The following is a 16,665-nucleotide window of genomic DNA, read 5'->3' as shown; positions in this document are numbered from 1 at the left end:
CATTTTTCTCTACATGATCTGTTGAGGCTGTTTTTTTAGCCTAACCACTGTTATGGATTATGCCTGTTTTTCTATAGGAGAAGTGAGACTTGTTGAGGATGCTCTTGTACTACATCGTTTAGTGTTGTAGAGGCACCATAGTGACTGCGAGTCCCAGTGCTTATGAGCGTTAGTTTATTTTTGACAACATTGGTTTCAGTCTACCCGCAAAATAAAAGAAAAAAAAACATTGGTTTTTAGTCAGATAATGTCACGTTTATTTTAAGGGATAATGGCACGTTTTCTTGCATGTTGGGCCGTCAGAGCCCACACCATAGTCACTGCCCTCCCGTTCGCTGAAATGAAACCCTAATTCCAACCTGTGTGCGGGTGCGCCATGGTCTCGCCGCAGCAGCCGGCGGCGGCGAAGAAACCCACACCACTCCCCCCGACGACCATAAGCGCCCTCGACCTAGACACCCTGCGCGAGTTCTTCCTCTGCCTCCCCTCTCTCCCGAGCCTCGTCCGCGCCGCCCTCAGCTGCCACACCTTCCTGGACGCCGTCCGTTCGTCGCCCGCTTTCCGCCGCCGGTTCCGTGCGCTCCACCCACCCCCGCTCCTAGGCCACTTCCTCACCACCCAAGACACCACCATCCGTACTTTCGTGCCTCTCCGCAGCCGCTCCGACCCGGACATCGCGGCGGCGGTACGCGGCGGCGATTTCTTCCTCACCCGCCTCCCGGTCCCCGAAGACGACGGCGCCGTGTCCATTCCTGCACCCGTCTCCGCCCCCGAAGACAGCGAGGGTGGCGTGTCCGTTCCTGTCCCCGCTCCCGCACCCGAAGACGACGACATGGATGCCATCTTCGGCTTCGCAGACGACGACGAGGATCCCGTCCCCGAGGATCCTGTCCCCGAGTGGTCGATCGATGACTGCCGTGACGGATTCGTTGTTCTCGACAACTGGAGCACTCAGCAGATCGCCGTCTACAACCCGCTCGCGCGGACACTGGATCTCTTCCCCCTGCCTCCCCGCCAGGAGCACTCCAAGGACTGCGAGCGCCAGTATTCTGATTACTACATCCTCGCCGAAAAAGAAGAAGACTCCTTGCCGTACCGCGTCGTGTGCGTCTGGCACAGCGAACATGGGGCGCGCGCCATGGTCTTATCATCGGACACCAGCAACTGGCAGATTTTCCCATGGGCGGACATCGACGGGTTCTGGCCTGGCAATGGTAAGATGGTTAATGGCTGCATCTATTGGACCAATGGGATGACGGATGCGCGCGTGCTTAACACTGCTACAATGCAATTCTCTCGGATGGATAAGCCGCCGCGCATGAGAGGGCATGAGGTATTGACGGCTGGTGAGACCAAGGATGGAAGACTCTGTGTGGTCTGCGCACCTTTGGGGCCACTGACATTTGAATCCGTGCTTGCCGTTTGGATCCGGAGAGCCGATGATGATGGCGTCGAGAGGTGGATGTTGGACAAGTCACTCCCGTTGCAGGAGATAGCTGGAATCGTTCGATGTGGATTCAGGCAGGATAATGTTCAATTTCAAGTGAGTGTTAGGGCGATTATTGGTGGCTTTGTGTACTTCTCTGCTTATTGTGGGGTGTTGCCCCATGATCATTCGGATCTCTGGCTCCTATCCTTCTGCGTGGAAACGGCGGCGCTGAACAAGCTTGGTCGCATCTTTCGTGGTGTTTCCTATCCCTACATCATGGCGTGGCCTCGTTCTTTGGTTGGTACACAACAAGGTGACTAAGCCGGTAAGCCCTCGGATCAAGGTTGGTTGACTAAGATCACGTTTAATTACGTACTAAGCTTTATTTATCATTAAGTTATGAACTGTTGCCTTGCCATGGTAGTTTTTTTAGATGAATAGGGAGGCTTCTCCCCGGCTTCATTACCAGAATGAAACCAACATAGTCGTATACAAATCAGCTCACTGAGAGGAGCAGTTCAACAAATGAAGATTGAAAGAAAACAATAGAGTTCTATGATAGTTTGGCACGCAGGCCGGAAAGTGGGGCAACACACAACGGCCGCATCACATCATGACCACTTCGCCAGCCTTCCGAAACTTCAACGACGGCGCCATAGTAGCTCATGGAGACCAGCATGCAGAAATGGTTGACACCAGGCTATTTGTTGCACTCTTGTTCCCTGGGCCTCGCTTCTTGATTGGAGATTTGAAGTTGTCACTCTCACCCGAGATCCTAAACTTACTCCAGTGGTCAGAGACGACCCACTTTGTGATCTCCCTTGACATTAGCCACTCAAGATCCTCAATGGCTACTGAGTGAAGTTTGTGAGGGAGCTCAAGAAGTCCTCCAACCTCGTTCTGCTTTTCTTTGGAGATAGGACCGCCCAGAATTTGATAGTTTTGAGTATTAGTCTCCACACATGAGTAACAGATATTGAAACAATGTTGTTAAAAATCATAGAGTTCCTATATTTCCACGTACACCAGAGGATAGCTGAACTAATGGTATCCAAAGTAGAATTCTTCTTATTAGAAATAAAATACCTAGCCACGGATTCAAAATTAGTCCCGATAGGGGTATTGAACAAATCACTGATAAAAGACCAGATACTTGTAACCACTACACAATCAAAGAACAAGTGAGAGATTGTTTTCACTCCTGCATAGAAAACATAGTCAAGGGGCTTGATAATGTGCCTTTTCCTTGAATTGTCTATGGTCATCAACTTATTATGAGAAAGCAACCAGAGAAAAACATGAATGGGGCGGGGGGGGGGGTGTACATTAAGGTTCCACACATCAGGAACAAACACTGGATGCACTCCTCTAATGTTAATCACATGGTACAATGAGCTGAAAGAGTATACCCCTTTGTTTTCTAATTGCCATACAAGGGAGTCAGGGTCATCATTAAAAACTATGTTGCTAGCAATTTCTACCAGCTGATACCACTGCTCCATGTGCTTAATTCTAAAATTGCTCCTAAAGGAAAGCTTGAGGGTTGTACCATCCCATGCTTCACAGATGCACTTTTCTGTTCATTGCAAATTGCATAAATAGGTCAGAATTGCATAGCTAGTGGGGAAGTACCACTACCAGGTGTCTTCCCAAAACCTGATATTATCCCCTTTCCCCGCTTTTCATCTGTGTCCAAACTTGAGGGCCTCAATGATGGATCTGACCCCTTTCCAAAATGTGGAAGTGTTTAGATTAGAGTTATGGACTAATAAGTTGGGCTTACCAGACATGTACTTTTGATCTACTATTTATCTCCAAGGTTTCCCTTTCCCCTCATACTATCTTTTGATCTAAGACCCTAGTAGGCAAAGGTTCACATCCTGAAGGTTTGGTATCCCTAGGCCACCAAACTTTTTTTTTCACGCACACAAGCCTCTAGTTTGCTAAATGTAGCTTCCTATGGCCCTCAAAATTATTCCACAAACAGTTGGCCATTTGAGAATTGATCAAGTCAATTGCCCATTTTTTAAATTTGAAGAAGGAGAGCAAGTAGACAGGGATGCTAGCCAGACAGACTTGTATGAGAACAAGTCTGCCTTTGTAAGAGAGTAACTTCCCTCTCCACCCAACAATCTTTTCATTATCTTATCAATAAGAGGCTGAATGTCCTCCCTCCTTAGTTTGTCATGGTGGAGGGGAATTTGTAGGTATTTAATTGGGAAAGCACCCCTAGTGCATCCCAGCACATCTAAAAAACCCTTGAATTCTCCATTATCTATATTAATGGGGATCAACTCACTCTTACTACAGTTGATTCTCATCCCAGATACTTGTTCAAAACAATTTAAAACTATCTTCAGATTCGTAGCATGATTAATATCTTTATCTAGGAAGAAAATGGTATCATCAGCATACTAGAGGCAGATGATGCCTCCAGGGCAGACCTCAGGCGAGAGCCCTTCAATCAATTGGTGGTCTGCAACTTTAATCAACATCTTAGTAAGAACATCAATTACAAGATTAAAAAGGAGAGAGGACAGAGGGTCCCCTTGTCTAAGTCCTTTGCCAGTTATAAAGAAGTTGCTTTAAATGTTGTTAAGTTTGACCCCTATAGACCCCCATCGGTGATTTGATGGATCCAGTGGAGCCATCCCCCCTCCCCAAACCTCTAACCCTGAGAAACAGAGGGTCCCCTTGTCTAAGTAATTCAGGATTGACCTTATCAAAGGTTTTTTTCATAATCTAGCTTAAGGACCAACCATTGTCTCTTGCTAGAATGAATAAAATGTAGCACTTCATGAGCAGTAACCACACTCTCTAATATATATATATATATATATATATATATATATATATATATATATATATATATATATATATATACATCCTTTTGCATATAACGGAGGTCATACGTTGAATAAATCACTAGGTATATACGTACATAACCCAAAATATCTTGGGTATGTTTTGTATTCGAAATATGTTGGTTATATATTAGATACCCATATGTCACGTAGCCGGATATATACATAGCCATGTTTTACTTTAGATATATGTCACGTAGACTGGGTATGTACAATATTTTCCAAGATGTTTTTTACACAACCGGGTATATAAGTGTGCAGATACATTGGGTATTTCCACTTGAGGTATATACGTCGACCGGGTATTACAATATTTTCTTCAGTAGGTATTGGATAGTTAGGAAACAAAAATAAAATGCAATTAGTCAAATAACAAATTCTTGGGTATATACATACCCGCGTATGTACATACTTTTGTTAGTAAGTATAAGATACCCATTTTAGATAATTGGGAAACAAATAAATGTAATAGTTTAAAAATAAATTATTGAATATATACATACCTATGTATGTCCATAATTTCATTGGTAGGTATTAGATACCTGTATTAGATAGTTGGGGAACAAAAATACGCGTATTAGATACCTGTATCAATTCTAACAAAATCAATATTATGACGTTTTATTGTATGGCAAGTCTTGCATGCCTAATAAGTAGAAAAAAACAAATAAAACATAAGCAGGGAAAGTCTTGCATGAAGAACAGTTAGGAAACAAATTAAATATAGGACGGTTTCCAAAACAATCAAGGTGCCCAGGCACCTAGGTGCCCCAAACAATTTACCTATATATATATATGTACATTTAAGAAAGTCAGATTGATTACTAGCTATGAATCTTTGAAGAACTTTGGCCAATCTGTTAGTGAGTACCTTAGTAAAAAAAATCTTAAAGCTACAATTTAGTAAGCAAATTGGTCTGAATTTCTTCATAGAAGAGGCATGAGCTTCTTTTGGAATCAAGGTCAACATGACAAAATTTAACCTAAAAATGTCAAAATCACAATTATGGAACTCTGTAAACATAGCTATAAGGTACTTCTTGACCAAGCCTCAGAAATGCTGATAGAAGAAAAAAGGTATTCCATCAGGGCCTGGGGCTTCAATAGAATAAGAGTCAAAGACTGCCTTTTTAATCTCATCTTCTGAGAAAGGAGCCTCTAACAGCTCATTTTCTTTAGGCTTGACCTTTTCATCTTCAGAGAAGAAGCCAAAATTTAACTGAAATCCTTTCCTCTCCTCTAATTTGAAAAGGTCCTTATAGAAATTGCTAGCTATCTATAACATTTTGTGCCAGTGATAGGGCCATTAGGGCCATCCAGGGAATGGATAAAAAATTTCCTCCTCTGGTTGGCTACTACATGGAAGTAAGCAATATTTCTATCACCCTCTTTAACATCCCTGTCCGTAGACCTTTTCTTGGCGTTGAATTTATCTTGAAGCCAAGTTGTCTACAGTTCAGGATGAATGAATCTGAATCTGGAGAATTCAGCTTGAGAGAGGTTCACAGTCTCTGCCTTAATGTCTAATTTATCATATTCATCCAAAATGATTTTTTATATCTCCAAAGTTTGGCTTCTTCATTGGAGCTCCAGCCTTCAATGATTTTCATGAGCTTCCTAATGTTTCTTGTCAAATTATCATCCAATCTATCTGGTTATTACTTTATGTGTTGGTTCGTATTTCACTATTTAAGTTTAAGTAGAAGTCATTTCTTCCTCATTAGCTTCATTTTGATTATAATTTGCATCTTGTGATGAATGAAGTGAACTTGAACTCTCTAGTGCTTCTATTTCTCTTCAAACGCATTTACTAGTATTCGACGAGACTCTAAAAGACCAGAAAGACAAGTGATATGAACTGGTTTTGTATCCACCCACTTTCCTTTGTTATCTTCAACTCTTTCTCTTTTGGTCGAGGAAGGCATTCCCAGTATAAATGATGATTCTTGCTATAAAAGAGGACGCAGAGGTGGGTCCATTCCAAATTCTGTCTGCCAGGTCAGAGAAACCTTTTGTTAGTAGCCACCATTTTTCCATCTTATAACTGCTACTCTTAGGAGTTTGGTTCACTCGAGAGTCCGCAATAATGGGGGCATGGTCACTGCCACACCTAGGTATTGCTCTACAAGCTGCTAGTGGATTTTTTATCGAGTTCAGTATTAGAAAATAACCCATCAATAGTGGACATAATCAGGTCAACCTGATTGCTTGCCCAATTGGATTTTCTACTACAGAGTTTGATGTCTAGTAGGCTCCAGATCTCAATCCAAGCATTGAAGTTATCACTCCACTTATGATTGATAGCTCCATTACTTTTCTCTTTAACACACCTAACAAGATTGAAGTCCCCCTATTATAGTAGGCAACTGGGTTTCAATGAACAAGGAATGCAGTTCAGAGATAAAAGCCTCTTTCCCATGTTCATAGGGTGACCATATGCAGTAGTGACTCTAAAAGGAACATCACTACTTAGTTTCCGCACAACTAACTGAAAAATCTAGACATGACCAGGAGACTACATCAAAGGCATCCCCATCCACTCATCAGGATGCCACCAGCGAAGCCTTTAGATGGAAGGTGGTGCCATGAAAAGTTTCTACTAGCAACTAGATATTTCACGTAAGAGTCAGAGAGCTCTACCCTTTTTGTCTCCTAAAAACCTAAAACAGAAGCATGTTTTTGTTGATAGTACCAATTATCAAGGATTTCCTACCCGGGGCAGCAATCCCTTTAACATTCCAGAACACGACATTCATGATAACAACTTAGTCTTAGGGTGCTTGCCCAGTTTGTTTTTACAAACCAAATACTACAACTCCTATTAGAATTAATACCCGAGCTACTATCATCTACTTCATTGGCATAATGACTATTAGCAGTTCTTGTGGGTGTTGTGAAATATGCATAAGAACCAACAGTTCTATCAGAAGTCAAAGATTTAGAGGCAATAATGCCCTCATGGTTTGCAACATTATAATTGTAGCCATCTGTACATCCACACCAATTTTGGATGTTGTAGAAATAAAGGAAGGGTTGTTAAAAAGGAAAAAAATGCATGGGATTCTTACCAGGATCTTTCTGGACCTCCATGTTCTGAACATCTTTGAATTGTTGGGCTTTTTGAAGAATAGTCCTGGTGTCTCCAGCATTCTTGGCACTCATCCAAGGAGCTTGTATTGGGCCCCAACTCTTTGCTTTGTCAGTAGTTTTGGTTGAAAGAGTTGGGAATTCAACCTCATACTTCCCTTGAGACATTTTAGCATTTTCTCCCCTAATGTCTTGAGGCAATTCATCCTGCTGCCCCCCTAAGGTTCATCCCAATCCTCCTCATAATTTAGCTCATCATCGTCCAAGGATTCCATTTCCCCCAATCACCCACAACCATCAGGTATCTCACCATCGTTGCCTAGGAGGAGGTACAGTGCCCTTGCTCTGTTATTCCGCAGACTTTCTAGAACCTGAGACTTGAGAAGTGAAGTTGGGGTAGGGGGCTCTATGTCATTCTGACAAAGGCTGTGAGAGGAATTCCTTGATGTAGCACTTGTGACAGAGCCAGTTTCTGAGCTATTTTTGAAACTTTTGTGAGATCCAACCTCCTCGGCAGATAGATCATCTCCTTTCTCAGTTTCCATAGAGACTTGGGTGCTAGCAGTTGGAGGGTCTTGGACAGCCACATTATCATCAACATTTGGTGGCTCTACTTCAATTAACATATTATATAGCTTCCCATTGATCCCAAACACACTCTCTCCAGGAATCTTGTTATAATCCTTCCAGGAAATCTTGACTCTAACTGTCTCATAGAAGCTTTAGAAATTCTGCCGCCAGTACACATCAATTAGCACCCCAAAGGTGAAAGTGATTTGATCCAGGAGAGACCACTCACACCACTTTGGGTTAAGCTTCCTGAGCTTGAGCCACACCCACTTGAAGCTCATCCTCTGCAGCTACATTACCTAACCAGACCTCAAATTTGATAATGGTATTCTCTTTTGTCCAACCAAAACATGGGTATCCAACTACTTGTTCAACATTTATCTCGGGAGGGAATTTGACCAGGAAAGTCCATTCATCTAGGGTGTTGATGGGCCATGTGAGTTGGTCTTTTAGATGCCTACAAATTCTTTAGAAACTCTTGTTTGGTGATCTCACCAGCCTCCACAAAGACAATTCCAACTTTCTTCAAACAGCCGATATGTTGTGCATTCACATCTCGGGCATCCAGATGATAGAAACCTAAACCTCATGCAGCACTCCCTACAAATCTTGCTGAAGAGTGAGGTTTCTTACTCATAGGACAGTAATCAACCTTGTGGGTGACCATTTTGCAGATAAAGCAACATTTGGGCTTATCACACTTATCTTTGTGATGCCCTGACTCCCCACAATTGAAGCACGTCACAGCAGCATACGCCATCAACCCTGGATTTGCTTGGAGATTCTTCTGACGTGCTTCTTGCTTCTTTTTTGCTGACCTTTCGACTGATTTCCACTCCGCCCCCCCCCCCGGTTACCTGGTTGCTTGCGAAGTGCCCTTGCATCTGTGGGGTAGGACCATACCACTACTCTTGAGCTCCTCCCCATTGTTGCTGAGGGAAGGGGCCGGGAAATTGGCAAGGAAAAACCCATGGAAGCGGAGGGCCTTGGAAACCATACCCAAAGAATGATTGCGGCGGCGGCCCCATACCTTGATGCATCTGCTGTTGCTCTTGCTATGAACCACTAGAGTTCTCGCCCTCCCTCCTTTGTTCCTTCCATGACCACTGCCCCGGCCTCCATCCGCCATCTTCTCCTGGTCGCTGGTGGCGACGACGGATTTGTTGGGGGTGTGTAGGAAGGGGGAACCCTAGGTTGATCACACACTAGGCACTTTTTTATACCCGTTCACAACTAACTTTACAAAGCTTCTGCCTCGTCACCATGGTCGCCCGACAAGAGAGGGGCGACATGGCGTCAACGTCAACAACTTTCTTAGTTTGAATCTTGGCGGGCTTGTTCCTCTACAGAAACCTAAACCCTCCACACGACTCCATGACCAGCAGGGTGTCGTTGCTATGTCCATTAAGATGCGCCAATTGCTGGAATTTTTCAGTAGATTCTGGGTTCCCCTCCATCCTCGCGAGGGTGGAACTGAGATCAATCACGGAAGGGAAGAGGAGATGTCTATCGCCAAAGCACGGGTCTCTAGCGGCTGCAGTCTCCAGAACGATTCCCATTTCACTCTTCTGCTCTGCCTCAGTGATTCTCGTGGCACTAGTGCCCAGGCAAGCACCTTTGCATTATATTTGCCCGAGGCCATCAATGTTGTTTCCATCTCTGATGCCTCAACCAAAATCTGAGTCTCCAATTTCTGCACTGAGCCTAAACCTCTACTTTGCAGTCTCATGGTGACCATCATCCTCCGAATTTGATCCTCGATCAGCTCCTCCTCTATGATTCGATCCGGATTTCGCAGCTCCGTGCTCACATTCTGGTGGCGATGGTAGGTGGAGTAGCCTAGAATCATGCGTATTGAGATCATTGGGGGTACTCCCCCAATCACTCTCTGCTGAATATATGTCGTCAACAGATGCACATGATAGAAATTATGTCCGGTGCCGCTGTCTCCATTCTCCATCGGCCTGCTAATCATCTGATGCTTTTGAAGCGTAACCCATTCCCTATCCTGATAGTGCAGACGTGGAGATATTGGGATTTGCCTCATCGCAATTTCCGTCCCCTTATGCCTCGTCAATCTCTGGTCAGGACTAGCAAATTGACCCCTGTCTTCAACATCGAGCACCTCCGTATGGGATTCACTAGCAATCACAAGCAAACTTAACCCAAAACTCAATCTGTTGCTAGTGTCGGCGACAGAAACGACCATGGATCCACCTCTTCTGGCTCTAACGGGACCCTGGTGGGCATCAGCCCTGTGAGACACTCCCATCTCACGCTGTGCTGCATGACCCCTGACTTTGCTTCCTGCTTAGCCCAATCGACGAAGGCAATTGGCGGAGCAGTTGGATGTGGCATCCTGGGCTTCTCCTCTCTAGTCCCCTCGAAGTAAATCCGGTGAGCTAGGTTCAGCAGCTCCTGGTCCGCTTGGTGTTGCATACGAGGACATTCCTTAATCGCTTGGATCTCGTGATTGGATCTGTAGTCTCCTCCATGGCCTGCTCTTCTTCTTTCCATTCCCTAACGCACCGAGTCCATGAGAACGCACCGTCGCAGATGCTCATCGCTCGTTCTCTCCAACACTGTGGCCTCGTGGCCTCCAGTGTCACCGGCGCATGGATCCAATTCGTCATAGCATCTCCGGGACATCCTGGAACAGAATCGGGAGCGGCATCCGGGGCACCTCTGCACCAGGCAACGCATGCAGGGGAGGCGGGGAGCATGTGTATCCAGCCGGGCGAGGCATGAGAGTGGCTAGGTAGTGCGGCAGTGGGTGCATCGGCGTCAGCTGCGAGCGAGGTGGGTGGGGGAGGGCCGCAGGAGTGGGCATTGTGATCCAATTTAGTCATCTAAAAAAAGAATAAATCAACATGGCGAGGTTCTGTTGAGAATTGTCAATCATACTCCTATCTTTGAACATACTAGCAACCATACTCCTACTTTATGCATATTTTAAATGCCTATAGGATATTTTAAAGTTCTCTTCAAGAAAGAGGAATAATTTGCCAAAGATTCCCTCAAAGAATAGCTACAATTATCATATGAGAATGTAACAACTTTTATATATATCCAAATAGCTTGAGATATCTTGTGGGCAATCATTAAGATTTCTACATTGTCAAATGGGAACTAATTAACTTATTTCTCAGTTTACTTTTGTTAGGGCATCCCCAACGCTGACCCTCAAACCACCCGCATATGTTCGTACCGTGCTGTCCGGATGTGTTGTGCGATCCAAAGCGGGCCTATATCGATATGTAGGGCGGTCTGGACGCACTTTCTCCCGCAAACCAGAGACAAACATGGGGTGGCCGGGGGGGGGGGTTGCGAACTTCCGGACCACCCTGGCCCACCCAAACCCCTCACCTTTCCTCCCGCACTTTCCATCCTATGCGCCAAGCCGCTTGTCGCACCGCATTCATGCTGGCCCAGAGCATGCAATTGCTGGCATTGATGCCCGTGATTTGATGGGACGAGCAGACGACATAGACGTGCTTGACCTCTTGGGCGTCGCCGCTTCAGTGTAGATACCGCGTTCGAAGAAACCAACTCTGGCCACTGCGTCGCACTAAAGCGGACTGACCGCCCCTGTGGCTGGGCTGGATGCGGCTATTAAGCCGTGCACCTACATCACATAGATCTGCATCCCCCTCCTTAAGAACCGCACCATCCTTCTCCCCCTCATTGTCACCTCATGAAGCCCTTCCTCCTCTTCGAGCCCAGCGGCGATGCAGATGTCCTGGTTCTCCATGCTGGTAGTCGGTGCCAGTGGAAGTTCCTCTTTAGGCGGATCATGGCGCCATCGCCCTCGCTCAATGGGACCATCTGCATCCATGGCGTCGGGCTCCTCCCGCAAGGAGGATATAGTCATCTCTGACGACGAGGAGGACCAGCCATAGCAACGACCCCATCTCCTCTCAGAGGCGGCTCTGATGGACGAAGAATACGCTCGTTAGATGGAGATCATGACAGAGCATTCGCTCTGTCAAATGGGCCCGGCGCACGTGAAGGAGGAGCCACCATCCCCGCCGTGCGTCCGCGTTAAGCGGAGCCGGCATCCCCACCCTGGCAGGGGAAGGACGAGCCGACGGGGATGGTGCGCAATCATGGCCTCCACATCAGCGGCTGCATGAAGCAGGAGCCAGTGTGGCCTCAGTGCATTCACGCGTGAAGGACGAGTCGGCGTCGCCCCTGCCGCACAGCCGCTACGCGCACATCGACGGGCCATCCTCGCTACCATGACGCGACTGCCACCTGATATATGAAGAGCTGCCACCCACCATCGCCAAGGCACGTGGCCGCATCCTCCACTACCTCAGAGGAGGTGGTTACGGCGGTGCCTCCGGCTCTCGGGCAGTGGTATCTGAGGTGGAACGTGTGGCATGACAGTAGGCGAGGTACGACCAGCGCAATGCCGGTCGCCGCTTGGCGTTTGCCACCACGGAGACAGCTGCCAGCCGCCGCCGCCTCGACGGCGAGCTCGCCAAGATCGGCGAGGAGTGATCGCTTAGCGACTGCTATGCCAATGCTGGCAGGGGAAGGGGCGCCGTCAAGGCGCCTTCGGCAGTGGCCAAGGCGGCCCTTAGCACTGCACAACAGGAGGCTGAGCGGCTCTTCCACGAGCGTCAAGCAGCCACCGGACAAGGCTGCCGCGGCCCTCTAGCATCCTTGCGCCGCTGGAGGGACGATGACGATGGCGGCGACGATGACGATGGCACGGATGGCGACAACAGTGCGACTGGACAGGGCGACCACGCTTACGAGGAGGTCCTCCGTTATAGTGTTTAGTTTTTTTTATAGTTTTTAGTAAAACGGTCAAAATATCGTTTGTTTAAGTAAATTGTATCCGAACTTTTTTGAAATCCTCCCGGTTTGAACAAATTTTGTCTATTTGTACCAATAGTTGTTGAAATGTATGCGGTTATGATTGGATGGAGGCCTCCTGCATTGGACCCCCTGTCCGCGTATGAATGTGCGAGGAAATTTGCCAGTCACTATTGGAGATGGCCTTAGCAAGGTTACATAAGTTCTGTTGTTCATCATGTTCATACATAAAATATGAGACATGAAATACCTGGCTATCCTATGTAGAAAATGGTATGTAGTGTAACCTTTTTGCAGGTGCACGTCATTTGTTTTAATAGAAAGGTTCGTAGTGTGATTGTTAAGAGGCATATTGGTCCTAGCAATATCTATCACTAATGTTCTTTGTACTAGTAGACAATTGCACTAGATGAGATTAGTTTGATTTTTCTTGGCGTTACTTCTCATGTTTGTGTGCCTTGTTAGGAAAACATCTTTGTGATGCAACTAGGCTATTGGGAGTATATGTTATCTTTATACTTTTCTTGATTGCATCGTTTCACAAATATATCTAGAAATTAGGAAAGTCGGTCAGTTATTTCTTCAACATCTTAGAAGTTACAATCTCATCTCCTGCTACATTCTTCTTTTTAGATAAAACAACCTCCACATACATTCCTTTTGGTAAGGAAACAATTTGGTGAGGCTCAGAATGTATCATAAATAGATTTTGAGGTATATCACCTATACTTTTCTTAGCTAAATTTGGTACTACTATCTTGTAAACTCTGGGAGTAAAATCATTGCTACTGAATTCAGTGTTCTACAAGTGAAGATGTAGCTACCCTCCCACACAAGTATCTGCAGCTATATTTTTCTTTTATGGCCTTGTTATATATCTTGATATGATAGCCTTAGCAACCTAGAGCGATTCCAGATTTAGCAGGCAATGTGAGAAACTAGGTGCCCCAGGTCCTGATGGCTTGTCTTTTCTTTTCGATCAAACTTTCTGGGATCTTATTAAGCACGACTTTATGTGGATGGTTAGAGATTTTGAGGCCGGTAATCTAGATATTCATCGACTGAACTTTGCTATTATTACATTAATCCCTAAAGAGCCAAAATCCAAGGAAATGAAACAAATTCGCCCCATTAGCCTTAGCAATTGTGCTATTAAGATTCTTACAAAAGCTGCTACCACTAGGGTTTCCTCTATTTGTGACAAACTTATTTCCTACAATCAAATTGCTTTCGTCAAAGGGAGATTCATTTTGGAGAGTATTGTTATGGCTCATGAGGTCGTCCATGAAATTCATAGATCTGGTGTAAGTGGGTTGGTCCTAAAGTTAGACTATGAAAAAGCCTATGACAGGGTGAGCTGGAGTTTCCTTGTGGAAATGCTCACTTCTACAGGTTTTGGCAGTAAATGCATATGTTGTGCTTGTAGCACCTTAACTCAGAGTTCCTTTTGTGTTAAAATCAATGATACTATTGGGCCTTTTCAACTTAGTTGCTGATGTATTTACTAAGATGTTATCAAGGTTGTAAACCACAACTTGATCTCTGGTCTTCTTCCACATGTCATTCCAGGAGGTGTAGTTAGTATGCAATATGCAGATGATACTTGACTTTTCTTAGAGGCCTCTATTGATAAGGCTAGGAATTTGAAATGGATTCTTTCTTGTTTTGATAACTTATCTGGGATCAATATTAATTTCCAAAAGAGTGATCTTCTTATTATTAATGTTGAGGATGAGTTGGCAAATTGTTTTGCCCAGGGTTTTGGTTGTTAGATTGGTTCTTTCCTTTTCAAGTATTTAGGTGTCCCCCTTCACTATAAAAAGTTGAGGAGCGAGGACATTCAACCTATAGTTGATAGGATTATAAAAAACATTCCTGGCTGGTTGGGTAGGAATCTATACTATAGAAGCAAGGTTATTTTACGCACCACTTGTATTGCTAGCATTCCTTCATATTTGATGTCTACCATGAAATTTCCAAAGTGGGCAATTGATGCTATCACTTCTCAAATGGCACATTTTTCCTAGGGCAATATAGGTGATGAGCACAAATACCATCTTGGTAATTGGGGTCTTATCTCTAGAAAGAAAGATTTTGGAGGTATGGGGGTCCCCAATCTTAGGGAATATAACTTGGCTATGTTAGCCTCTTGGAGTAAAAGGTTTTTGGATGATAGATCTATAGATTGGAAGGAACTTTTGAGCTTCAAATATAACACTGACAAGCCTAACATTCTTTGGGAAAAACCTGAAAATGGATCTCCGTTTTGGAAAATCATTTCCTGGGCTTTTGCTGCCGCAAAACCATTTTATGGATGGAAAGTAGGAAATGGTAGTGCATTTCTTTTTGCCATGACTTATGGCTGGGGGATTGTTCTCTCAAAACCCAATACTGGGATTTATTTTCTATATGTCAACAACAAGATGTTTCGGTTGCTCAGGTTTGGGATGGCTCCATTTTGAAATTGACCTTGAGAAGATGTATTGACACCTCCCATATGACCAAATGGTTTGATCTTTTGAATACTTTAAAAGCTGTGATGCTTACTAATCATAGTGATTCTCCCGTGTGGATGCTTGAAACTTCTAGGATATATTATTTTAGATCTTATTATAATCTAGTTAACTTTGGTGGGATTCCATCTGATTTGAAAGATTGCATCTAGAAAATTAATGTTCCTCCAAACCTACATGTGTTCCTTTGGCTTATTGTCAATAATAAGAGCCTTACACGAGATAATTTGGCCATACGTAGACATGTAGATGATCTGACTTTTGTCTTTTGTAATGATACATAAACCATTCAACACTTGTTTTTCGATTGCATTGTTGCTAAGAACACTTGGATTATCATAGCTGAGATAGTAGCTCTCCATGTACCATGTTCCTTTCCTGAGCTTGCTTTCTTTTGGAAGCAGTGAAAAAATGCTAAAGTGATTAATATTTTCTCCACCGCCACCTTGTGGGCTTATGGCTTTTGTGAAATGACTTTGTCCAGGGGCGAAGATGGTGAATTGTGAAGTGCGTCCTCGCCGTAGTGGGGGCTCTGGTTCGTTCATGGAAGGTGATATGCGTCGGTACTCAAGCAATGTTACTCCTCAAGTGTCTTCAGCTACTTGACTGTCTCCTTAGGATAGCTTGGTATTGATTAGGTTCTTTGTATCGTTCAGAACACTATTGCGGCTAAGTGATTGCTTGTAATAAATTTTTGCTGCAGCTAATTTCTGGTTGTGTTTGAGAGCTGCTTAACATTTTATGTGGTTGGACTGTTGTGCCTTGGCTTTTTCAATAAAAAGTTTGGACGGGGGGAAACCTCTTTGATTTTTTTGCTGATTTAGCAGCCAAAAGAAAGTAAAAGTCAATGTCATGCTAGTATTTTTTTATCGTTTTGCAAAACCATCTTATCCAACATGGGCTGATCGAATTGATATCTTCTTTTTACAACAAACTAGCTTATCAAGTTAAACACACAAAATTCTCATTTGTGTTCTTGAATTGAAGTGGTGTCTGCTCATTAAGCTCCGTCATTGGACTCCTCAAGGCAAAGGTGCATAATAAGAAACATTGGTGCCTTTTGTACTGGCGAAATTGCTTATTGAAACTAGGGATCTTGATTAGGACTACCAAGGAAGCGGGGTGGCAAGTTTGCTAGAATTGTCGGTTCACATGAAGAATAACTATCTGCAGTTAGAACTTTCAATGTCCTGTCAGAATTTCCGTAGGACCTTAAGGTGCAGAGCGAATGTCTATCAATCGAGGGAATGAGACACTAAACGATCACACCATTCATGTATTGAAACAGTATAACAATTAGTGAAGAAACGATCTGAATTTCCTGTTGTTGTCAGTCTTTCTCACCACGTGGCTAGTATGTATGCGTGGAATTTTTACG

At 44.4% G+C, this 16,665-nt stretch overlaps 1 protein-coding gene across 2 annotated transcripts; it reads left to right on the top strand.

Moving 5' to 3' along the window:
* The first annotated feature begins 307 nt into the window (after nt 1-307).
* LOC123073789 (uncharacterized) lies at nt 308-16,097 on the top strand. 2 transcript variants are annotated; one of them, XM_044496824.1, is made up of 2 exons: nt 308-1,754; nt 15,772-16,097. In XM_044496824.1, exon 1 carries the CDS (start codon nt 377-379, stop codon nt 1,748-1,750), a length of 1,374 nt encoding a protein of 457 aa, XP_044352759.1. In that variant the 5' UTR covers nt 308-376; the 3' UTR covers nt 1,751-1,754; nt 15,772-16,097. The 2 variants fall into 2 exon arrangements, with proteins under 2 accessions (XP_044352759.1, XP_044352760.1); XM_044496825.1 differs by having other exon boundaries at nt 308-1,772.
* The last annotated feature ends 568 nt before the right edge of the window (nt 16,098-16,665 follow it).

The sequence above is a fragment of the Triticum aestivum genome, chromosome 3D (genome assembly GCF_018294505.1).
Source record: "Triticum aestivum cultivar Chinese Spring chromosome 3D, IWGSC CS RefSeq v2.1, whole genome shotgun sequence".
Classification (NCBI taxonomy): Eukaryota; Viridiplantae; Streptophyta; class Magnoliopsida; order Poales; family Poaceae; genus Triticum; species Triticum aestivum.
The sequence above is the reverse complement of the archived record's forward strand: the minus strand, read 5'-3'. Positions and strand labels throughout refer to the sequence as shown.

Bases quoted from the DNA above. Each gene is read 5' to 3' on its own strand.
- LOC123073789 (XM_044496824.1), top strand. From the start codon at position 377: ATGGTCTCGCCGCAGCAGCCGGCGGCGGCGAAGAAACCCACACCACTC.